The 24,796-nt window shown below is 40.8% G+C and overlaps 1 protein-coding gene and 1 long non-coding RNA gene across 19 annotated transcripts in view; both read right to left on the reverse strand.

Moving 5' to 3' along the window:
- Nucleotides 1–24,796, reverse strand: part of DYM (dymeclin) — a 384,258-nt gene that overhangs the window by 42,562 nt on the left and 316,900 nt on the right. For 15 of the 18 annotated variants that reach the window (XM_081561989.1, XM_081561982.1, XM_081561983.1 and 12 more), the window contains one exon: nucleotides 22,793–22,906. The exons of 2 other annotated variants lie outside the window; for them this stretch is intronic. In XM_081561989.1, the coding sequence (XP_081418115.1) occupies nucleotides 22,793–22,906 (114 nt within the window). Of the gene's footprint in view, nucleotides 1–11,767; nucleotides 14,736–22,334; nucleotides 22,907–24,796 lie in introns of those variants that run through there. One more of the 18 variants, XR_014074652.1, reaches the window with a different exon arrangement.
- On the reverse strand, nucleotides 20,042–21,385 carry LOC145534475 (uncharacterized). Its single transcript, XR_014074654.1, has 2 exons — nucleotides 21,250–21,385; nucleotides 20,042–20,640 (listed from the first exon to the last, which is right to left on the reverse strand). It is a non-coding gene; the product is annotated as an uncharacterized LOC145534475 (long non-coding RNA).

Below are 24,796 nucleotides of genomic sequence, written 5' to 3' on the forward strand. Positions count from 1 at the left end.
AAGCAGGTATTCTGTGCAAGGCAGTGTATTATGTTAAACACTATAGAGGGAATATAAATATAGAAAATACACCAAGAAGCTTAAAATCAAATGAGATTAAAATATATACATACATACTGATATATAAGATAGCATGAGAACTTTTAGCAGCTTAAAATTGGAAATAATCTAAATGTTTGCCATTAGTAAAATGCATAAATCATGGACTATTTACACAATGTGATACTAATACATCAGTGGAAAGGAATAAACTCTGTGTAACAACATAAACATCTCTCAACTACATTAAGTGAAAGAAGAAAGGTGTAAAAGAAAATAAACTGCATGACTCCTTTTACAAAAAGTTTGAAAACAGGAAACCATAATGTTTGGCACTATACATACAGATGGTAAAGTTATAAAGAAAAAGAAGATAATCATCTCCAAAGTCAAGACAGTGTGTATTCATAGAGGGACAGGGTACATACACTGGGACTTCTGGGCTGTTGGCAACGTTCCATTTCTTGTTCTGAATAGTGATTACATGAATATTCACTGTCTCACAATTTTAAAAATTAAAAAAAAAGGGGGGTGGTGGATTTATCAGTGGCCAGCACCGAGCGACTTCACTTTCACTTTTTACTTTCATGCACTGGAGAAGGAAATGGCAACCCACTCCAGTGTTCTTGCCTGGAGAATGCCAGGGACAGGGGAGCCTGGTGGGCTGCCATTTACGGGGTCACACAAAGTCAGACAAGACTGAAGCGACTCAGCAGCAGCAGCACCTTGACTTCATTCTAGGTATGATGTATGACTACGAACAAGTTATTGTTCTTGAGACTCAACATACTTCTGAAAGCGAAAGTGAAATCGCTCAGTCATGTGCGACTCTTTGCAACCCCATGGACTGTAGCCTACCAGGCTCCTCAGCCCATGGAATTTTCCGGGCAAGAGTACTGGAGTGGGTTGCCATTTCCTTCTCCAGGGGATCTTCCCAACCCAGGGATTGAACCCGGGTCTCCCGTACAACAGGCAGATGCTTTACCATCTGAGCCACCAGGGAAGCACCCAATACTTCTGAAAATGGGTATCAAATATATTCCTTCCAATCTCACTGAGCAAAAATTTGCTGGTTTAACTTAGCCAGTACCAGAGAAAAGTTGGCTAAGTGCTTTTAAAAAACTCTTTCCTATTTGCATGTAACAGAATCAGTTCCATTTGAAAGACCATGCAAGAAATCTTTCTGAAGAGACAAGATCCTTCCTGGACACAACTAATTAGTCCATAACTCATCATTTTTTAATGCTGGACTTTTTGTATATTAGGTTTTCTTCAAGAGGGACATACAGGTATCTTCACAATCTAGTAATTGGCACTATATTAGTCACAGACTAGGAAATCCCCTCAACTATTTGTCCAAATTTCATATTTTAAGCTATGCTTGGGTTAAAGACTGTATCACTATTCCCAAGTTTCAAAATGGATTAGATTTCTAACAGTTGTGTTCCAGTGTCCAAGGTATTTCCTACTGCCCTCAGAGCTCCCAGGCAAGAATTCTATAAAGAACCTGGGTGTGCTGGATTGACAAGAAAACAAAAACTGTTAATAAATTAATTGTCTCAGATTCACTGTTAAGTATCAGTTGTATTCACAGTCTTCATAGAACTGTGTTAGGGTTTTAGGACCTCAAATCTTCTAAAACCAACAAATGCTGTATAAAAAACTAACTGTATGGCCAGATACTTAGCAGTTACCTCGGTGTAATTAGTTATATGCCAATCACTGCCCCTTCCAACTTTCCCCAGAAATGAAAGCCACCATAATGAAAGCAGTTTTGTTCCTTCAAAGGACCATTTTGCTATGTGTAATGAATCATATTAGTGTTTAATAAGACAGTGGACTTTGGTTTCTTCAAAGTCTTATATCACCTTAAAATTTTTCAAACTTTTGGGCTACATGCTCAATTTAAGAACAGCCCTTCAAAAATCATAAGAACCAAATACAATTATTTAGTTTTCTTATTCTTTTACTTAAAAAAACCTATGCAGAAAAGCTGTATTGAGAATACTAAAAAAATAAACAGAACTTAGAAAAGAACTTATACATAATTTGTTAGTTACCCTTTTTATCAGAACTAATTCGGTCTTCACTTATCATCCATTAAAAAATATATAGTTCTGACATGGAAGCAGCCTAGATGCCCATCAGCAGAGGAATGGATAAGGAAGCTGTGGTACATATACACACAATGGAATATTACTCAACCATTAAAAAGAATACATTTGAATTAGTTCTAATGAGGTGGATGAAACTGGAGCCTATTGTACAGAGTGAAGCAAGCCAGAAAGAAAAACACCAATACAGTATACTAACACATATATATGGAATTTAGTAAATTGGTAAAGATAACCCTGTATGCGAGACAGCAAAAGAGACACAAATATATAGAACAGTATTATGGACTCTATGGGAGAGGGCGAGGGTGGGATGATATGGGAGAATGCCACTGAAGCATGTAAATTATCATATGTGAAACGAATCACCAGTCCAGGTTCGATGCATGATACAGGGTGCTCGGGGCTGGTACACCGGGATGACCCAGAGGGATGGGGTAGGGAGGGAGGTGGGAAGGGGGTTCTGGAAGGAGAAATCATGTACACCCATGGTGGATTCATGTCAATGTATGGCAAAACCAATACAATATTGTAAAGTTAAAAAATAGATAAATAAACTAATTTATAAAAATAAAAAAATATATAGTTCTGTAACTATCTGGGAGCCATTATTTCTTGGCATATATTAGATTACAAAATATTCTGCAAGGATTGTAATAAATGACTTGAGCAGTAACTTTAGAGGCAATGAAACAGTATCAGTAACTTTCATGTAGTCAACCTAATAGAAAAGTCAAGATTGGGACAGATAAAGAATGATAACTGGTTCTGTTTTTTAACCAACACAGTAGATTCTCTTTTTAGGAAATTTTAGTTTATGCATCATGAATTTCTGATTATACCAAAGAAAATAATTATATCAAAACTAATAGCTGAGATGTAAAGATAAAGTACAGATTAATTTGATCCCCTTTTCAAAGGAAGGGGATCAACATTTTTCAGAGTGGCCCCTGCATAATGAACTTGTGTCTCTTTGTCACTGGAAACTATGATTTGGAGAACTGGGCAAAAATCTCTTTTCATATAGAAAAATCAGATATCTATCATTTTTCAATTAAGACTTCTAGTTTTCATAACTATATGCAAGATGTAATGATAATAAAGACCAAATTTTTATACTTTGAGAGCATAAAGTAAAAAAATAAAAATTAAGCTTAATTCTTATTCACTGAAAGGAAGACAAAATAGCCTATAAACTGCTTACAAATCTACGATATGTTTAATTAAACAAAAATAATGTAAGACAGCATAATAAATATGAGTCAGTTTGTTTATCAAGAATATCTATCTTAAAGGTAAATATAACATGAAGCTACTGCATGTGTAGTACAATTTCATCATTACATATGAAAAAACCTCAAGAGTGTTTTAATACTCCTTGAAGTAGCTATGGGTATAACTGTTCAAACATTCCCAAGATTACAACACAGTATATAGATACTGTCAAAATCAAGAACTTAATTAGGTGTATTATGAATGTTTTAGGTTAAACAAATTGATCTAATAGGCAAATGGCTTTGTGAGTTAGGAGGAGACAAATTTTTAAGATTTCAAAGGAATAGCTTCTTTATGGCTCAAAGCTAAGATAGACTGAAACTATCTTGGACAAGCCATTCTCTTATCTCTAAATTCTCTTTTGCCTGTTTTCTCACTTACAGAATGTAAATTTTCCTTACAGTTCAGATAGTCGTTGGGAAGATGAAATGAGAACACTTGTAAAAAAAGAAAAAATACCTACCAGAGGACATGGCACAGAGCAAATGCTCAACAAACGTTAACTCTATAGTAAACCATAAAGAAAAAGGAGCTGAGTCAAAAGAAGGATACGTAAATCAGACTAAAGAGCAGTTGCGCCATTTTAAAAGACCATAGCCTTTAATTTTTTGCTACTATTTGTTTAATTTACATAATAATTGTGTTATTCTTATATCTGGGTTACACGTGAAAGAAATCTATTTAAAAGAAATCTTCTATTTTAAGGTTCATGAAGTGAAAGTTCTCTGTTATTTGTAGGAAAGGAAGATAAAATCATTCCAATCCTATCAAGGCACTGGATTGGCCAGTTAATGCTGGCCATCATTTTTTAGCTTTTATAAGGGCAGGGTACTGGAGAAAACTGGGCCATACAACAGTGGTTCTCCATTCTGGCAGATTATTGAGATTACTCAGAGAACTGTTTAAAAAGCCAGATTCTCAAGTTCATCATCAGACCACTGAATCAGAACCTGAGATGGGATCCAGAGACCTGCATCCGAAAACAATGCTCCAGGCAATTGTGCTCATTCTTTTGGAATCCTCACCTTGATGGAAGGAGATTCAGCATAAGCAGATTTGTTCTTAATTAAGACTATACAGAAGAAATTTTAATATCAACATTTAAAAATTTCTACTGTGCTTCCTATAGTCCTTGGATAGTCCCTGGTGGCTCAGACAGTAAAGACTCTACCTGCAATGCAGGAGACCAAGGTTCAATCCCTGGGTCTGGAAGATTCCCTGGAGAAGGAAATGGCAATCCACCTCAGTATTCTTGACTGGGAAATCTCATGGACAGAGAAGCCTGGTGGACTGCAGTCCATGGGGTCGCAAAAAGTCCGACACAACTGAGCGACTAACACTCTCTCACTTCCTACAGTCCTTATCTTAAAAAAATTGCCCTGAGGGATTCAACTGAGGGTCTGATTGTCCTTGGTTAAGCTTTACCATTTGCTTCCTTCATAACATATAAAACTGGTAACTTGGAAAGCTAGAATGGCATTCTGCATGTGTGTGTGAGAGGTGTGCACATGAGCATATGTGCATCTGAGATCACATATTACACACAATACTCCTCACATGGGGACTGAATGGTCCTAAAGCCAGCATTATCCCAGCAGTTTCTAAAACCATTTATTATCATGTTTACTGTTCTACGAGAGGCAGAAGTAACTCATAAATAGGACTCGATCTCTGTCTTTACTGGACGAGAAACTCAAGGAGGGTTAAAATGGGAGGAAGAGTCACTCTGCTGGCCAACCTTCTGCAGAGATCATTTGGGGCTTGAAGGAAATGGCAGGAATGTAGCTTGTCTCCCCTTTGAAGGAGAGAAGCCCAGCATAGAGCTGTCCCTTTTACGCTTAGTGCTTCTTAATCATCACCTACAAGTAACACCCAAAAAAGATGTCCTTTTCATTATAGGGGACTGGAATGCAAAAGTAGGAAGTCAAGAAACACCTGGCGTAACAGGCAAATTTGGCCTTGGAGTACAGAATGAAGCAGGGCAAAGGCTAATAGACTTTTGCCAAGAGAACGCACTGGTCATAGCAAACACCCTCTTCCAACAACACAAGAGAAGACTCTACACGTGGACATCACCAGACAGTCAACACCGAAATCAGATTGATTTCATTCTTTGCAGCCAAAGATGGAGAAGCTCTATATAGTCAGCAAAAACAAGACTGGGAGGTGACTGTGGCTCAGATCATGAACTGCTTATTGCCAAATTCAGACTTAAATTGAAGAAAGTAGGGAAAACCATTAGTCCATTCAGGTATGACCTAGATCAAATCCCTTATGAGTATACAGTAGAAGTGACAAATAGATTTAAGGGACTAGATCTGATAGACAGAGTGCCTGATGAACTATGGACAGAGGTTCGTGACATTGTACAGGAGACAGGGATCAAGACCATCCCCATGGAAAAGAAATGCAAAAAAGCAAAATGGCTGTCTGAGGAGGCCTTACAGATAGCTGGGAAGAGAAGAGAAGCGAAAAGCAAAGGAGAAAAGGAAAGATATTTCCATCTGAATGCAGAGTTCCAAAGAATAGCAAGGAGAGACAAGAAAGCCTTTCTCAGCAATCAATGCAAAGAAATAGAGGAAAACAACGGATTGGGAAAGACTAGAGATCTCTTCAAGAAAATTAGAGATACCAAAGGAACATTTCATGCAAAGATAGGCTCAATAAAGGACAGAAATGGTATGGACCTAACAGAAGCAGAAGAGATTAAGAAGAGGTGGCAAGAATACACAGAAGAACTATACAAAAAAGATCTTCATGGCCCAGATAATCACGATGGTGTGATCACTCACCTAGAGCCAGACATCCTGGAATGTGAAGTCAAGTGGGCCTTAGGAAGCATCACTCCGAACAAAGCCAGTGGAGGTGATGGAATTCCAGTTGAGCTATTTCAAATCCTGGATGATGATGCTGTGAAAGTGCTGCCCTCAATATGCCAGCAAATTTGGAAAACTCAGCAGTGGCCACAGCACTGGAAAAGGTCAGTTTTCATTCCAATCCCAAAGAAAGGCAATGCCAAAGAATGCTCAAACTACCGCACAATTGCGCTCATCTCACATGCTAGTAAAGTAATGCTCAAAATTCTCCAAGCCAGGCTTCAGCAATACGTGAACCGTGAACTTCCAGATGTTCAAGCTGGTTTTAGAAAAGGCAGAGGAACCAGAGATCAAATTGCCAATATCCGCTGGATCATATAAAAAGCAAGAGAGCTCCAGAAAAACATCTATTTCTGCTTTACTGACTATCCCAAAGCCTTGGACTGTGTGGATCACAATAAACTGTGGAAAATTCTTAAAGAGATGGGAATACCATCTGACCTACCTCCTGAGAAACGTGTATGCAGGTCAGGAAGCAACAGTTAGAACTGGACATGAAACAACAGACTGGTTCCAAATAGGAAAAGGAGTACATCAAGGCTGTATATTGTCACCCTGCTTATTTAACTTCTATGCAGAGTACATCATGAGAAACGCTGGGCTGGATGAAGCACAAACTGGAATCAAGATTGCTGGGAGAAATATCAATAACCTCAGATATGCTGATGACACCACCCTTATGGCAGAAAGTGAAGAAGAACTAAAGAGCCTCTTGATGAAAGTGAAAGAGGAGAGTGAAAAAGTTGGCTTAAAGCTCAACATTCAGAAAACTAAGATCATAGCATCCAGTCCCATCACTTTATGGCAAGTAGACCCCATCTGCTTGCAGACTACAGTGTCAGACTTTATTTTGGGGGGCTCCAAAATCACTGCAGATGGTGATTGCAGCCATGAAATTAAAAGATGGTTGCTCCTTGGAAGGAAGGTTATGGCCAACCTAGGTAGCATATTTAAGAGCAGAGACATTACTTTGCCAACAAAAGTCCGTCTAGTCAAGGCCATGGTTTTTCCAGTGGTCATGTATGGATGTGAGAGTTGGACGGTGAAGAAAGCTGAGCACTGAAGAATTGATGCTTTTGAACTGTGGTGTTGGAGAAGACTCTTGAGAGTCCCTTGGACTGCAAGGAGATCCAATCAATGCATCCTAAAGGAGATCAATCCTGGGTGTTCATTGGAAGAACTGATGTTGAAGCTGAAACTCCAATACTTTGGCCACCTCACACGAAGAGTTGACTCATTGGAAAAGACCCTAATGCTGGGTAGGATTGGGGGCAGGAGGAGAAGGGGACGACAGAGGATGAGATGGTTGGATGGCATCACCGACTTGATGGACATGGGTTTGGGTGGACTCCGGGAGTTGGTGATGGACAGAGAGGCCTGCCGTGCTGCAATTCATGGGGTCGCAAAGAGTCGGACACGACTGAGCGACTGAACTGAACTGAAGATAATATTTCAAAAAGAGAAAATGGTAAGGGAAAAAAGGTCCAAAATGATTTCAAAAATACAGGAAGCAAAAATGGCTTCAAATAAACCTGATAGTTCCCATATGTTCTTCACCCTTCAAGAAAGACTTGGCAATAGAATAAGATCACCTAAGAAACTTTATTCTAATAACATAAGTCAGAATATTTTACTCTGCTTGAACTATAATGAAATCATGGCAGGTCAGAGCCAAGAAGAGAACCCCTGAGAAACTATTAAAATTTTAGTGAGGCCAATTTACATAGTAATTAACTTACTGATGAGGAGTACTAAAGTGAAGGTCTTCAGACCAGTGTGTTGCAGTTATAAGAATGTATTGAATGTGGCACAGTTGTTACACACTTAAAAAATGTAACTATTTCAGCAAAGTGATCAGGGCCTCCACTATGAACTTACTAGCTTCTCTATGATATTTTGGTGAGAAAGCTGACCTTGCAAAAGTCTATAAAGAGCTGTTCTCTAAAAAACAATCTTTATTTGAGCTCGCATCTGGGACCATCACTCAGTGGTCAACAGTCCCCCCTTGCTCTCTGTCTCTCTCTTCCATTCAGCAAATATTGATACTAAAGCACACACTATGTGCCGGATACGACTGCAGATATATCAGTGAACAAAATGTGCAGATCCGTGACTTCCTGGAGCTTATGTTATCTGAAAGAATAATAATAATAATAATGCAGTATGAATAAGAAGTCATGAAACGTTAGACGCTCAGTTGTGTCCGATTCATTGTGACCCTGTGGACTGTAGCCCACTAGGTTCCTCTGCCCATGGGCTTCTCCAGGCAAGAATGCTGGAGTGGGTAGCCATTTCTTTCTCCAGGGGATCTTCCCAACCCAGGGACAGAACTCGGGTCTCCCGCATCACAGGCAGACTCTTTACCATCTGAGCCACCAGGGAAGCCCCCTATTGTCATATGAAATTGAAAGTCGCTCAGTTGTGTCCGACTCTTTGCGACCCCATGGACTAGTCCATGGAATTCTCCAGGCCAGAATACTGGCCTGTAGTGGGTAGTTGTTTTGTTCTCCAGGTGATCTTCCCAACCTAGGGACTGAACCCAGGTCCCTCGCATTGCAGGTAGATTCTTTACCAGTTGAGCCACCAGGGAAGCCCATATCGTAGTAGGCTAGGTGATAAATGCTGTGAAAAAGGAAGACCTATGGTGGGATTAGGGGGACTGAGAGTGCTGAAATTTAAGCAGGGAGGTCAGAGGAGGCCTCCCTGAGAGACAGGCTGCATTTGCTCATGTGAGTAAAGACCTGAAGGAGATACAGGAGAGAGATGTGCAGGGACCTAGAGGAGAACAAGGGGGGCAAGAACAAGCCCAAGCAGAGGCCCAAAGGGTGGAGAGTGCTGGCGTGTCTGGGGGATTATCTACTACTGTGCTTCTTAAACTCAGGAGTTAAGACAACATCAGGAGTTACTCAGAGGGCCACTGCTGGGTCCCAGCCCCAGAGGAGGAGCTGGGCTGGTTGTATTCCCATGGGTGGAAATGTGAGAAAGCGGATATGTAAGGATGCAGAAGAATGTGTCTGTGGACACGATGAGGGTTGGTTCCTGTGGAAGTGGGCACGCCACAGTGACACTCAGTATTTGGCCCTGGAGAGAGAACTGACAGGGAAACAAGAGAGGTCTGGGGTGGGAACAGGGGGAGACTCCTAAAGGGAGGTGGGGGAAGATTTGAAGCCAGTCTCTCGCATTGCAGGCAGATTCTTTACCAGCTGAGCCACAAGGGAAGCCCAGTCAGTATGAAGATGCTCTGAAAAAACTCAAAATTTCAGTCAACTTTGTGTATTTCTCTTCTTGCAACTAATAATAGTAGTGTAAGGATTCTAAGAGGTGGATATAAAATGAAGACTTTAAAAATCATTTAACACGACACTGTCTGGCCACTCTTAATTTCTGTAATTTGTCAAGTGTCTTAAGGGAATGAAATGAACAGTTCACTTAGTGCCAGTAACTTCTACTATTGCACAGTTTCCTATTTACCCTAAAAGAGGAGCTGTATTCTGGTTCATTCCCCCTGAAAAGCACGACCTAACTTTCAAACACTAGATATGGCAAAATTCTTAATCCTCAAATGACATGGGTAATTCACTAAATCGAAGTGAAGAGGGGACCGGGAAACTTTACATAATAAAGTACGAGGTGGTGTGGTTCAGTTCAGTCGTTGAGTCATGTCCGACTCTTTGCGACCCCCTGAACTGCAGCACACCAGGCCTCCCTGTCCAACACCAACTGCTAGAGTTTACCCAAACCCATGTCCATTGAGCCATCCAACCATCTCATCCTCTGTTGTCCCCTTCTCCTTCCGCCCTCAATCTTTCCCAGCATCACGGTCTTTTCAAATGAGTCAGCTCTTCACATCAGGTGGCCAAAGTACTGGAGTTTCAGCTCCAACATCAGTCCTTCCAATGAACACCCAGGACTGATCTCCCTTAGGATGGACTGGTTGGATCTCCTTGCAGTCCAAGGGACTCTCAAGAGTCTTCTCTAACACCACAGTTCAAAAGCATCAATTCTTCTGCACTCAGCTTTCCTATAGTCCAAATCTCACATCCATACATGACTACTGGAAAAACCATAGCCTTGACTAGATGGACCTTTGTTGACAAAGTAATGTCTCTACTTTTTAAAATGCTGTCTAGGTTGATCATAACTCTCCTTCCAAGGAGTAAGGGTCTTTTAATTTCATGGCTGCAGTCACCATCTGCAGTGATTTTGGAGCCCCCCAAAATAAAGTCTGATACTGTAGTCTGCAAGCAGATGGGGTCTACTTGCCATAAAGTGATGGGACTGGATGCTATGATCTTAGTTTTCTGAATGTTGAGCTTTAAGCCAACTTTTTCACTCTCCTCTTTCACTTTCATCAAGAGGCTCTTTAGTTCTTCTTCACTTTCTGCCATAAGGGTGGTGTCATCAGCATATCTGAGGTTATTGATATTTCTCCCAGCAATCTTGATTCCAGTTTGTGCTTCATCCAGCCCAGCGTTTCTCATGATGTACTCTGCATAGAAGTTAAATAAGCAGGGTGACAATATACAGCCTTGATGTACTCCTTTTCCTATTTGGAACCAGTCTGTTGTTTCATGTCCAGTTCTAACTGTTGCTTCCTGACCTGCATACACGTTTCTCAGGAGGTAGGTCAGATGGTATTCCCATCTCTTTAAGAATTTTCCACAGTTTATTGTGATCCACACAGTCCAAGGCTTTGGGATAGTCAGTAAAGCAGAAATAGATGTTTTTCTGGAGCTCTCTTGCTTTTTATATGATCCAGCGGATATTGGCAATTTGATCTCTGGTTCCTCTGCCTTTTCTAAAACCAGCTTGAACATCTGGAAGTTCACGGTTCACGTATTGCTGAAGCCTGGCTTGGAGAATTTTGAGCATTACTTTACTAGCATGTGAGATGAGCGCAATTGTGCGGTAGTTTGAGCATTCTTTGGCATTGCCTTTCTTTGGGATTGGAATGAAAACTGACCTTTTCCAGTGCTGTGGCCACTGCTGAGTTTTCCAAATTTGCTGGCATATTGAGGGCAGCACTTTCACAGCATCATCATCCAGGATTTGAAATAGCTCAACTGGAATTCCATCACCTCCACTGGCTTTGTTCGGAGTGATGCTTCCTAAGGCCCACTTGACTTCACATTCCAGGATGTCTGGCTCTAGGTGAGTGATCACACCATCGTGATTATCTGGGCCATGAAGATCTTTTTTGTATAGTTCTTCTGTGTATTCTTGCCACCTCTTCTTAATCTCTTCTGCTTCTGTTAGGTCCATACCATTTCTGTCCTTTATTGAGCCTATCTTTGCATGAAATGTTCCTTTGGTATCTCTAATTTTCTTGAAGAGATCTCTAGTCTTTCCCAATCCGTTGTTTTCCTCTATTTCTTTGCATTGATTGCTGAGAAAGGCTTTCTTGTCTCTCCTTGCTATTCTTTGGAACTCCGCATTCAAATGGGTATATCTTTCCTTTTCTCCTTTGCCTTTCACTTCTCTTCTTACAGCTATTTGTAAGGCCTCCTCAGACAGCCATTTTGCTTTTTTCCTTTTCTTTTTCTTGGGGATGGTCTTGATCCCTGTCTCCTGTACAATGTCACGAACCTCTGTCCATAGTTCATCAGGCACTCTATCAGATCTAGTTCCTTAAATCTATTTCTCACTTTCACTGTATTTGATTTGATTTAGGTCATACCTGAATGGCCTAATGGTTTTCTCTATTTTCTTCAATATGAGTCTGAATTTTGCAATAAGTGGCTCATGATCTGAGCCATAGTCAGCTCCCGGTTTTGTTTTTGCTGACTGTATAGAGCTTCTCCATCTTTGGCTGCAAAGAATATAATCAGTCTGATTTCGGTGTTGACTGTCTGGTGATGTCCACATGTAGAGTCTTCTCTTGTGTTGTTGGAAGAGGGTGTTTGCTATGACCAGTGCGTTCTCTTGGCAGAACTGTATTAGCCTTTGCCCTGCTTCATTCTGTACTCCAAGGCCAAATCTGCCTGTTACTCCAGGTGTTTCTTGACACCTGGTGGTGTGGTGGTGGCTGAGAACCTGCATGGATCTGGATGAATTTTTTAAAAATTAATTAATCTCAGTGGCTGTGCTGGGTCTTCGTTGCTGTACACAGGCTTCTCTAGTTGCGCAGCACAGGCCCTAGGCATGTGAGTTTCAATAGCTGCAGCACGCAGGCTCAGCAGTTGTGGCATGTGGGCTTAGTTGCTCTACAGCATGTGGCATCTTCCCAGATCGTGGATCGAGCCCATATCCCCTGCACGGGCAGGCGGATTATTATGCACTGCGACACCAGGGAAATCCCTGGATGAATTCTGACCGATCATTATGACATCTCAAATGCTCACTAGTCACTGAAATGGGAGCCAGGGGGCGGGCCCTGCTGTAGATGCAGACAGTGAGAAACTTTGAGCTGTGGCTTCTGACTGAGCTCCTGGAGGACACACTAGCTTTATTTATTTCCTTCCAAACTCGAAAGGAGAAATAAGCATCACAGGGTTTCAGAGCCTGTTCTTTATGTCTCTGTTTATGTGGGAGGGTCCCCAAAAACTAATTACCTGGTATTGCCTTTCCCAGACTTCACGCAATACCAGTAAGAAGAGGATGTTTAGAATGATATTAATACTATTTACTCTGAACAGCCAAGTTGTTTAACTATATAGACAGATTTATCCAAAGAGTATATATTCCCACACAGGATATTATACAAATATTTTACAAGGCTATGTCAAATAACATTTGATTGAAAAATATTTTATTTGGTTGAAAGTCAATTACTATGCCATGGGCTTCCAGATCTTAATGTTTACTTGCCCAAAATTGGAAGAATAATTCTTCAACAAATTTGGCTTCAGTTCTGCAACGCAAGGAAAACTTCAAAAACTTTTGGCTCATCTTCTTCAGTTGACATTAGCTGGCTAATGTCTCATGAGTAAGAGGCACTGTGCTTCTCTTAACAACCCAAAAGGTGGTTCTAAATTTTCTAAATGTTTAATTTATATTTTAAGAAAGAACAAATCAGTAAGTACAGACTGTTGCACACTTTCACAAAGAGCTCACTATAACAGCATTTCCAATTTGAAATAAGCTCTTTTACATCAATCTCATGTACAAAGCTATTATTACATACCCAACAATTATTTTATCAGTATATACTAGTGAACCACCCAAAAGACTATAATGTGCTGTCATGTGGCATAGTACAAATATTATTCAACACACAGCTTGAATTTTCAATCAACTTTAGATACAGCACAATCCTGTGAATTAAACTCTAGAGGTTTTAAGTGATTTGCTTTATTATAAACAACCCAAAAAGATGATTAAAATAATTGAGATAAGGCTTGATTATAAACAGTCTTTTTTTCTGGAAACATCTGTGGTAATAATGTGCTATCATTTAAACCAACTGAGGGTGACTCACCATCTGTGAGTAAATGTAATTTTGGTTTCTTTTCTAGTACTGGGAATGGATTTCTCTCTCTCTCTTTTTTTAAGCCGAATCATCCATCCTCCATCTATCTGTCCCTCTTGCAACCACAGAGTGAGATGGTAGGCTGCTGTCAAGAATACAGTTTCTTGCTATGTTCCAGAACAAAATTAACCGGCCCACTTAAGGAATTTATCCATGACTTTGGCTTCAATGAGATCTTCCTCTAAGTTAGAGTTAACTTGCCTGAGACCTCCCACAGATCAATAAATCTCTGTATTTATTCAGTCATAAGTAAAAAAAACAAGAGTTATATTTCTCATTTATATTTTACTGTCTCAAATATAAAGGATATTTCCTTTCTGAATATATAGTATAATAAATGAACAACAAAGTAACATTCAAACAGATAGTCTGTACAGTATAATTCATTTTGCTTTTGTACAGTGAACTACAAAATTAACTTCCAGTATCTGTGATGGCCCGTGGAGGGGTTCTTGGGCCAGATGTGTTCACTAAAGAAATTAGAAAATAAAATTTGTGATCAGAATAAGTAGAAAAAAATGGACTAAAACCAGAACTAGTGAGAGACAACCCAGAAGAGAAGAGCTGAGGTTTATCATAGGGGAGGGACAGATACAAAAGAGTACCTGGGGATCGTAGCAGAGTGAGGAAGTGTTAACTATCTGAAGAGAAAGGAGGTGGGAAAGGACAGACGAGTGGAAGAGTACAGAAAGTTCTTAGAAGGTGGCTTAGTGCCCAGGTCTTGTTTCCTAAATACCATTAAAAAAAAAAAAAAAAAAAGAAAAGGAATCAGGGGTCATTGAAGAAGTGGTTGATTCCACGGCTGGGGAGGATACAGGAGTTAATCTGGAGGAGCTCCCGCTGGCCAGAGCTAGAACAATTTGAGCATCAAAATAAATGACAGTATTGAATTATAATCTATAGGATAAAATACAAAATTATCATTAGGTAAACACCACAGTTGGAGAAGGCAATGGCGCCCCACTCCAGTACTCTTGCCTGTAAAGTCCCATGGATGGAGGAGCCTGGTAGGCCACAGTCCATGGGGTCGCTAAGAGTCGGACACGACTGAGCGATTTCACTTTCACTTTTCCCTTTCATGCACTGGAGAAGGAAATGGCAACCCACTCCAGTATTCTTGCCTGGAGAATCCCGAGGACGGCGGAGCCTAGTGGGCTGCTGTCTCTGGGGTCGCACAGAGTCGGACACAACTGAAGCGACTTAGCAGCAGCAGCAGCAGCAAACACCACAGTAATAACTGCGTAGGGATGCTCCACTGATGAATGATAAAATCAAGGCAAAAGTGTCTGGAGAAACAGGATGTTAGCAGTCTCACTCCTAAGATAGTAATTGAAAACAAAAGCAGAAATAGTGACTTTTCACTGGAGCAATCTGGTAGATATCACAGTAACTGACTGATCAAGTGTAACATCAAGAGTAGTGAGATAGGCTGACACCAGGTACCTCCCGAGATGATGAAATGAGAGGGACACGATCGATGGCACTTTAGTGGTATTTTTGCCAAATGCTTGTGTAACTTCAATATAATCATGAGGAGACATAAGAAAAACCCAAGCTGAGAGACATCTTATAAAATAACTGACCAGCAAACATCCATAGCATCAAGGTCATGAACGATAAGGAAAGACTGAGGAAGAATCTCAGGTTGGAGGAGACTAAGGAGATTTAAGAACTAAATACGATGTGGGTCTTGAAAAAATTCTGAAACAGAAATAAGAACACTGGGAGAAAAAAAAAACTGCCATAATTCAAATGAGGTTTGTAATTTAGTTAACAGTATTGTACTTACATTAATTTTCTGGTTTTGATAACTGTACTATAGTTATATGTAGTTATATGTGTTGTTAACATCAGAGGATCCTAGATGAAGGGTTTACATGAACTGTCTCTATTACTTTTGCAACTTATCTGTTAAGTCTAAAATTATTTTAAAATAAAATGTAAAAGACAATCAAGGTGGCACTGATTCAAATATCTTCTCTTCTCAACACCCTATTACTATCTATTAATAAAACTGCTTCCTCCCCAATATTGTCTACACTCCTCTAATTTTCTTATTTGTTGTTGTTTAGTTGCTAAGTCATGTCTGACTCTTTTTGTGACCTCACAAACTGTGGCCCGCCCACCAGGCTCCTCTGTCCATGGGATTTCCCAGGCAAGAATACTAGGATGGGTTGCCATTTCCTTCTCCAGGAGATCTTCCCGACCCAAGGACTGAACCCATGTCTCCTGCATTGGTGGTGGATTCTTTACCACTGAGCCACCAGAGGAGCCCCCATTTTTCTTATTTACTACTACCTAAGATAGCAAACACTGGAAACAGTGGCAGACTTTATTTTGGGGGGGCTCCAAAATCACTGCAGATGGTGACTGCAAACACGAAATTAAAAGACGCTTACTTCTTGGAAGGAAAGTTATGACCAACCTAGACAGCATATTAAAAAGCAGAGACATTACTTTGCCAACAAAGGTCCGTCTAGTCAAGGCTATGGTTTTTCCAGTACTCATGTATGGATTGGAGAAGGAAATGGCAACCCACTCCAGTGTTCTTGCCTGGAAAATCCCAGGGATGGGGGAGCCTGGTGGGCTGCCGTCTATGGGGTCGCACAGAGTCGGACACGACTAAAGCAACTTAGCAGCAGCAGCAGCAGCAGCATGTATGGATGTGAGAGTTGGATCATAAAGAAAGCTGAGCACTGAAGAACTGATGCTTTTGAACTGTGGTGTTGGAGAAGACTCTTCAGAGTCCCTTGGACTGCAAGGAAATCCAACCAGTCCATCCTAGGGGAGATTAGTCCTGGGTATTCATTGGAAGGACTGATGTTGAAGCTGAAACTCCAATACTTTGGCCACCTGATTCGAAGAGCTGACTCATTTGAAAAGACCCTGATGCTGGGAGATTGAAGGCGGGAGGAGAAGGGGACAACAGAGGATGAGATGGTTGGATGGCATCACTGACTCAATGGACATGAGTTTGAGTAAACTATGGGAGTTGGTGATAGACAGGGAGGCCTGGCGTGCTGCAGTTCATGGGGTCACAAAGAGTCTGACATGAATGAGCGAATGAACTGAACTGAAGATAGCAAATACTACAAAGTAAGCTACAAGGATATGTTGTACAACACAGGGAATAGAGCCAATATTCCATAATAATTACAAATGGAATAAACTTTAAAAATGGTGAATCACTATATTGCAGACCTGTAAATTATTTATTGTCTATCTCCTTCACACACACACAAAAATAAAGCTCTACGAGGTAGGGATTTTTGTCTATTTTGCCCACTGTTATGTCCAGAGTTTAAAACATTGCCTGACACATATAAGAAGAGACAATTAAGTGAATTAAAATTGTAAAGAGGGTGGTAAATTAAAAATTGGAAAATCAGGTCTGGAGATAGGAAATTTCACTCCAGAACTCTTGAGTTCTATAACAAGTCCCCATTTCCTTTTTAGAATATATAAAGTGAGCTTTTCATTTATCTACTTACTACATTTACTAAGTAACTACTATGTACCAGACACTGAACTAGGTAAGCATCAAGAGGATGTTCCTATTTTCAAGGAAGAAATAGGTGAGTGGGAGAGAGAAAATATTTAAATAACTGCATAAAGGTAGAACAGGAGAGGAGTTCCCAAAAATGTACATATAAAATACAGTGGGTATTTAGAGGAGGAGGCACAGATAAGTTGAGAAATAAAAGGAAAGGCTTCATAGAAGTTGTTAGATTTATCAAGGGCTTCGGTGAATGCTTAGAATTTGAATAAACAAAAAGCAAAGGAGGAGGGGGTGGAGAATGGTATATCGGGAAAAGAAAGTTGTATAAGCAAATCCAAAAATGCAGGAAGGAAGAAGGCACAGAGATAGTTCTGCTTGGCTGGAGCACCGGGTGGGGTTGGGGTAGTGGTAAGCAGGGAGACGAAGGCGTGGAAGGGCAGGCTGGGCTAGATGGTGGATGGTCTATAATTCCAGCCTAAGGATTCCAGACCTTATCCGGCCACAACAGAGCCTGACCTCTGAACAGTTGAAGGATGTTATTAGGGCACTGCTCTACAAAAATTCTTCATGGAATTTTAGAAGACAGAATTCTAGACTCATAAGAATTACAAGAATTCTTACTCTTAAGAATTGTTGGTTCAGATGGTAAAGAATCCGTCTGCAGTGTGGGAGACCTGGGTTTAATCCCTGGGTTGGGAAGATCCCCTGGAGGAGGGCATGGCAACTCACTCCAGTATCCTTGCCTGGAGAATCCTCATGGACAGAGGACCCTGGCAGGCTACAGTCTATGGGGTCGTAGAGTCGGACACGACTGAATGACTAAGCACGGCACACAGCACAAGAATTACAAGAGGGACTTCCCTGGTGGTCCCACGGCTAAGACTCTGCACTCCCAATACAGGGGCCTGGGTTTGATTCTTGGTCAGGGAACTAGATCCTACATGCTGCCACTACAGATCTTGTGTGCCACAACTAAGACTTGGTTCAGCCAAACAAATAAGTATATATTTAAAAAAAACTGCTTGAAATCTTTGGAATCATCCTGTACAACTTTTTATCAACAAGAACTCTTTCCATCTTTCCCCTGTCTTATAGATTTGAGCCCCTTTGTCATCTGGCTCAACCTTCACATTTACCATCCAGACTTTGTTGTGAATACAACACTTCACTATTTCATGAAGCTCCATATGGATTACTAAAGAACTTGACCCGTCAGAAAACATTTCCTTAGGTGGAACCAATACCTGTCTGTGTTCAGTTACTACCCATTCATTGCCCTGTGGTATAAAATAAAAAGCTTAATTCCTCTTTTAGAGTATAATCCTTAAAGTAGTTGAACACAGTTCTTATATTTTCCTTTCTTTTCTGAGTCACATATTCTCTGCTCCTAACCTCGTGTGACTTAACAGGGTCTTTACTATAACTTCATATGCTTGTGAACACAGTTTATTTTACTGATGAGATGCTCAGATGGAACCTAACAATCGCAGTGTGGTCTTACCAGCAAGGAAGAAGGTAAGGTACAAGACAGGGTAAATGAAATAGAGAAGCATCTACCTCCTTGATCCTGTTCCTGAGATCAACGTAGTAAGGCCAACTCTGCTTTCATAAACAATTCCTCCAGTACGTGAAGACAATAAGTCTCTTCTGCTTGGATCCTGTGAATTCCTGTAAGTATGCCCTCTGTTCTTCCACAGTATTGGTGATTCTCTGAAGGTTTTCCAAATTGTCTTAAGGTGTTGCCTCCAAGATTTGCTCTTAATTTTCTAGTACGGACAGCCTCTAGATACTACTAGCTACGTATACGTACATTGACCTACGTACACTGTTGAGTCACACAACATTTAGCAAAGTGGAGCCAGGCATCTATGAAAGATGCAGCTAGCCAGTCTGAAAATTGTCCTTGACACCACCTAGTCCAAGTCCAAATTCACTCCATAAATAAGTCTTCCAGTACTTGCAGATCAGTTCTCCAACCAGTCCATCAGAACCTATGTTCAGCCACCATTCCCTGGAGCTTTTGTAAATAATACAGATAATGCTCAGTTGTGTTTGACTCATTGTGACCCCATGGACTGAAGCCTGTCAGGTTCCTCTGTCCATGGAATTTTCCAGGCAAGAATATTGGAGTGGATTGCCATTTCCTATTCCAGGGGATCTTCCCAACCCAGGGATTGAACCCATGTCTCTTGGGTCTCCTGCATTGGCAGGTGGATTCTTTACCACTAGCACCACCTGGCAAGTCTGACGCAGACTACAACTATCTCCTAAAAGGCCTAAGTGCACTCCTCTGCCAACCAGACAATTACTTGGACAAACTGTTAGCACTTCCACCTTTCCACCATGGTCCAAGTCAAGCAATAATTTAACTGATCTCTCTGCTCTCACAGTCACACTACAATCTACTCTCAACACATCAACCAGAGTGATCCTACTAGAATCAAAACCCCACCATGCCTCTTTTCTTCTCAAAATCTTGCTCTGGCTCCCCATTTCACTGCCCTGCCCCACCCCTTATCATCTCTGCTTACCTCCTGCTCCTCTCCCCTTGTTCACACAGTTCTAGCTGCTTTGTTCTTCTCATTATTTCTTCAACATGCTTGGCATCCTCCTGGCTTTGGGCCTTTTCAGGCACTGCTTAGGACTCTGAACCAGCACATCTAATTTGCTCACCTTCTTTTTTTTGGTTAAAGGTTGGCCACACCATTCTCCGTTAATTCTACAACTTTCTCCCACCACATCCTCACTGACACTTCCAAACCCTCTTAAGTTTGCTTGATCATTTATTTTCCAGAGCATCTACCACTCTAGATCATTTTGTTATTTATTACATCATGCTGATTATTTGTTGTCTGTTTCCGCCTGCTAAACTACAAGCCCTGAAAGGGCAGGGATCTTTGCTCACTCTGCGCCCAGGCACTTAAGAGCGACAGCTGTCAGAGAGCAGATGCTTGATAAAGGCTTATTCAGGGTTGATGGAACCTGTGGCAAGCTTTAACCTAATGTCACACGTCCTCATCACTGGTCACCGCCCACTTCTCCTGAACTCTCATTCCCATTCTGCTCTGGGCTTTCTCTCCCATGATCCAACCTCTTGTTACTTCTCTGCCTCCCGTGCCCCATGCTGCCTTTTCAAACCCCGACTTCACGCTTATTATGTCCCGCGACATTCTCAGTCCCTGCATTGGATCTTCTGTCTCTCCTCCTCACTTCTTCAACAAGAATCTGGTTCGCCCCTCAGGACTCCCAAACCCCTGGAGCCTTTGGAAGTAGAAGCTGATGGTTCTTCACACTCCCCAGTCTTCAGGGCCAAGAGGTGCAGCTGGTGTCTTGTTTTCACTGCTGTTCCTTGGCTGTTATTCCTCTACCCTTAAGTACAAAGCTCTGTTAATATGAGGCCAATATCAACTTCTTCTCTTCCTTTTACCTGCTGCATGCTTATTCCTAGGCCGCTCTCCCATTTACTGTAGTGTCTGGCTCAGTCTTTCTTTCCCCTCATGGCTTATCCTGGGTTGACTATGATGCCCACGTATATGGCCCATGGTTGACTTCCAATCCATTAACTGGCTCAATCACACTGACTTCAGTTCACATCAATATCATTTCAGTCCCCCGCTCATGGCTGAATCCAGACCATGTTGTCATGGAGATCTGCTCCTTGAGAACACCTTCAGTCTAAATATACTGTTCTCTAATCACAATTTCCATCACTTCTACTTTACTGGTTCTTTGATCTCATTCAAATCCCCCCTCCCTCTACTCCTCTGCATTATCCTTACAGTCTCTTGATTGTTACACCTCTCTGTTGACTTTCCTAAACACTACGATCCATCACTTCCTGTAAGTTGCCACTCTAACCATCATGCCCTGTAACATGGCATAGTTCAAATAAATTCAAAAAGGTGAGAAAAAACCTGAAAGACCTCAGATATCTTACTTTAGGTAAGAGAGGAAATAATATGAATTCTCTACACTTACATACTTGTCAGGAAAAGAGAGTCGTCAGAGCTGGAGGGTCTGGTGAACTGTGATCGGGTTTTATGTTGTTGCCACATGGTGGTGCCATTTTAGTTGAGGAGCAGACCACCCCCCGCCCTCTGCTCAGCACTGTGTGAACCGCAAGGCTGTCTGCATACAGTGGAACTTCTGCAAGTGATTATGACTAATGCACTGTTGCTTGACAAACTCTGTTATTATAACTGAAAATATTTTCATATCCTACAATGCTCATTAAGCAGCAGTTCCAGTGATAGTGCTGCAAAGCACAACCCCCATACAGTAACTTTGGAAAGAAGTCAGTTGTGATAAAACACTATGAAGAAGGCCAAACATTCACTATGATACCCTGTGTGTTGTTCATTTAGGAATGAGCACTATAAAAAAAAAAAAAGGGAGGTAATGAAAGAAAAAATTAAAAGTAGTATTAAGGTAAAAATAGGCGACAATGTCATACACTCATGCATTTCTCCCCAAATATCCCCTTTACATCTTTTCCTGTGGGAAAATTAGTCTTGAAGTATGAGTTTTATATAATGAGATTGCCTCAGGAACACATTTAGTGCACAGGTTTAAATTTTTCCTCTAAACACTGTATTTCCCCTACCTCTTCCACAAAATACTCTTCTTTCTGTAGCTACACCCAGGTACGTAGTAAATAATGTGGTGATTATGAGTACGGACTTGGGAGCCGAAGGCCGGGGTATGGATCTCCTAGTTCGTTAATTCCCTAACTGTGTGACTTGGGGTAAATTACTTAACCTATCTTTGTACCAGATTCCTCATCTGAAAATTAGGATGATAACACTGCTGCCAAGTCACTTCAGTCGTGTCCGACTCTGTGCGACCCCATAGACGGCAGCCCATCAGGCTCCACCGTCCCTGGGATTCTCCGAGCAAGAACACTGGAGTGGGTTGCCATTTCCTTCTCCAGTGCATGAAAGGGAAAAGTGAAAGTGAAGTCGCTCAGTCGTGACTCTTAGCGACCCCATGGACTGCAGCCTACCAGGCTCCTCCGTCCATGGGATTTTCCAGGCAAGAGTACTGGAGTGGGGTGCCATTGCCACTACTTACCCTTAAAGGGCTGTTGTGAGGATTGATCAGTTAATATATAAGACACTTAGACCCTCCAAAAGCACTCAGTAAACACTATGTAAGTACTAGCTACTGCTGCAGCTAACAGATCATCATCACTGTCACCACCATACCACCTATCGATCAACCCTTGATGATACACACAAGACTGAATTTATTTCAGTGGGTTAAAAAATAAGGTGCTCCTTTATTCATAGTATTTGAATTACTCATAGTATTATGCAGTGGTTAGTCATAGGATATGCATGCAGTGGTGAAGACAGTCCTTTTGCGACCTCTCTGCGTGTCAGTGTAGAGGAGAGTAGGCAATATTTAGAGAGCTCTTCCCAGCACCAGTGCTGGGTAAGCAGTATGATTCTGAATAGAGCCTACTCAGACAGTAACATTTACATCAACAGATACAACAGTATGTTTCTTCTCCCAGTCTTACCTTCAGCCTGTCCTTGGGCAGCGCGACAACCCCTTGTTTGATGATTTCCAGGACTCGTTCCACGGACAGCTCAGCTCCAGCTTGTAGCAACCTTGAGCTAAAGAAGGTGATCACCTGAAATGCAAAGTGTTATTTTTTTAAACAAGTAGATACATGAGATATATTTTCAGTAGATGCCTTTCTCACATGGTAGTCAAACGATCATTGTTTCATTTCTTAGAGTGACCTGGCTTTTAATTCACCCGCTCTCCTAAATCAGTCCTCTCTATAAAGGGTTTGATGGCTGAATCAGAGCCAATCCCCTGAATATTCAGGGTTGATTACCCATTCTGTGAATTAAGTAGGTTCTTCAATTCTGCACTTTCTTGTGTTACCCCACCTTGCATTTATATTTCATTTAGAGAGAAGCACTCATCAGAAGGCAGGAAGAGAAAGCCAGAGCTTAAAATCTGTTAATATTGAGGCTTAACAGTAACTGTAAAAACAAGTCTTAGGAAGAAAGGAATTTGAAACTAATGGCTAAAATGATGTTTTGGGGATTATTTATCAATTTAATTTATCCACAATACTCTTATCTCTAATCACCAGGGAAAATCAACAGCAAGCTATAATTTTTTTTTTTTTTTGGTTTCATGTCACAGCACAGCCTGAACCATGTAGCAAGATGCTAAGATAGTAACATTCTGGAAATAACACTGTCTCCAACACTTGTCATTAAAAACTAAAAGAATGTCATCATTTCTTAGGAAATCACTTACAAACCACAATGTTAATAAATCAAGATGGCCATGGGTCACTTTTATTTGAGAGCTATACTATACACTATACACAAGTGTTTATAGAGATGCCTGCAAAACATAAAAATTTATGTTGTTTAAAAAGTTGAGTATTTCCATTTATATGCTTTCTATTTTATAGGTAAGATATTTTAAGTTACTAAGAATTATTTCCAAATTTTTTTCTAAATTTTCTTTCAGGATTACTCTCCTAAATATTAATTGTTCAAATGCACAGTAAGTTTTCTCCTAACCATTCTAGTGGGGAAGGTGCATGATATGACATAAACGCCACTGAAACGGATTTATTCTGGAAAGCAGAGACCCAGCTAGAGCCAGCACCTTAACAAGCTTGTGCCTTGAAAGACGGTGGCAGTGAGTGAAAACAAAGGCAGCCAATGCCTGGCTACACTGCTGTTGATTCCAAATAAATTGTCTCTTTATCTCAGGCAGTTTGCTGGCACCAGCTCCTTTGCAAGTTGCTTATTTTGTCCATGACAGGTTGGTTTTCAACATGTGCCTATGGCTCTTGTTTTTTCCAAGTCAGATTTTAAGCTCTTTAGGGGAATTCTGGGATAAAATTTCGTTCACAGAGCTTAGTCACAGCAGGTACTGAAATTGATTTTTATAAATCATAATTGTCTTTTTATTTTTAAATGGACATTTTGTATGTGTAAAATAAGTAAATGCAGTGAAAATATTTTTTGATTTTTGGTTGTACCTCAAATTTTTGTGTTTTAATCAATACACTGATGATACCCTTGACAACATATTCAGTGGAAGAAATATTCAGAGAATTTATAAGGAAATAGATGATATTTTGTGTCTTTAAGAAAGATGCAGTGTGTAAAAAAAGACAAAGATGCAATGTAACTGGGGGACCAGACACAGATCAAACATGTACAATGAAATGGATTTAGACATCATGGTAGTGTACACTACAAACCTCTCAAAGGTCAGAGGCCTCGTTTGGGTCCTGCCTGTGATCCTTACTAACAATGTGACACTCAACTTCTTCCAGATGTAGAACTGTGGAGTGGTTTGGAGCACTTATCAGGTGTCAGATAGCTTGGGTTTAAATCCCAGCTTTCCTTATAAACTAAGGCAAGTTATTTAACATCTCCATACCTGAGTTTCCTGATCTATAAATATCAGGTATGGACCTGTCATATACTGCCTTTACTATGTGAGGTATGTTCCCTCCATACCTATCGTGTGGAGAGTTTTT

This window comes from Giraffa tippelskirchi, chromosome 14 (assembly GCF_054371585.1).
Source record: "Giraffa tippelskirchi isolate mGirTip1 chromosome 14, T2T-mGirTip1v1.2.pri, whole genome shotgun sequence".
Taxonomy (NCBI): Eukaryota; Metazoa; Chordata; class Mammalia; order Artiodactyla; family Giraffidae; genus Giraffa; species Giraffa tippelskirchi.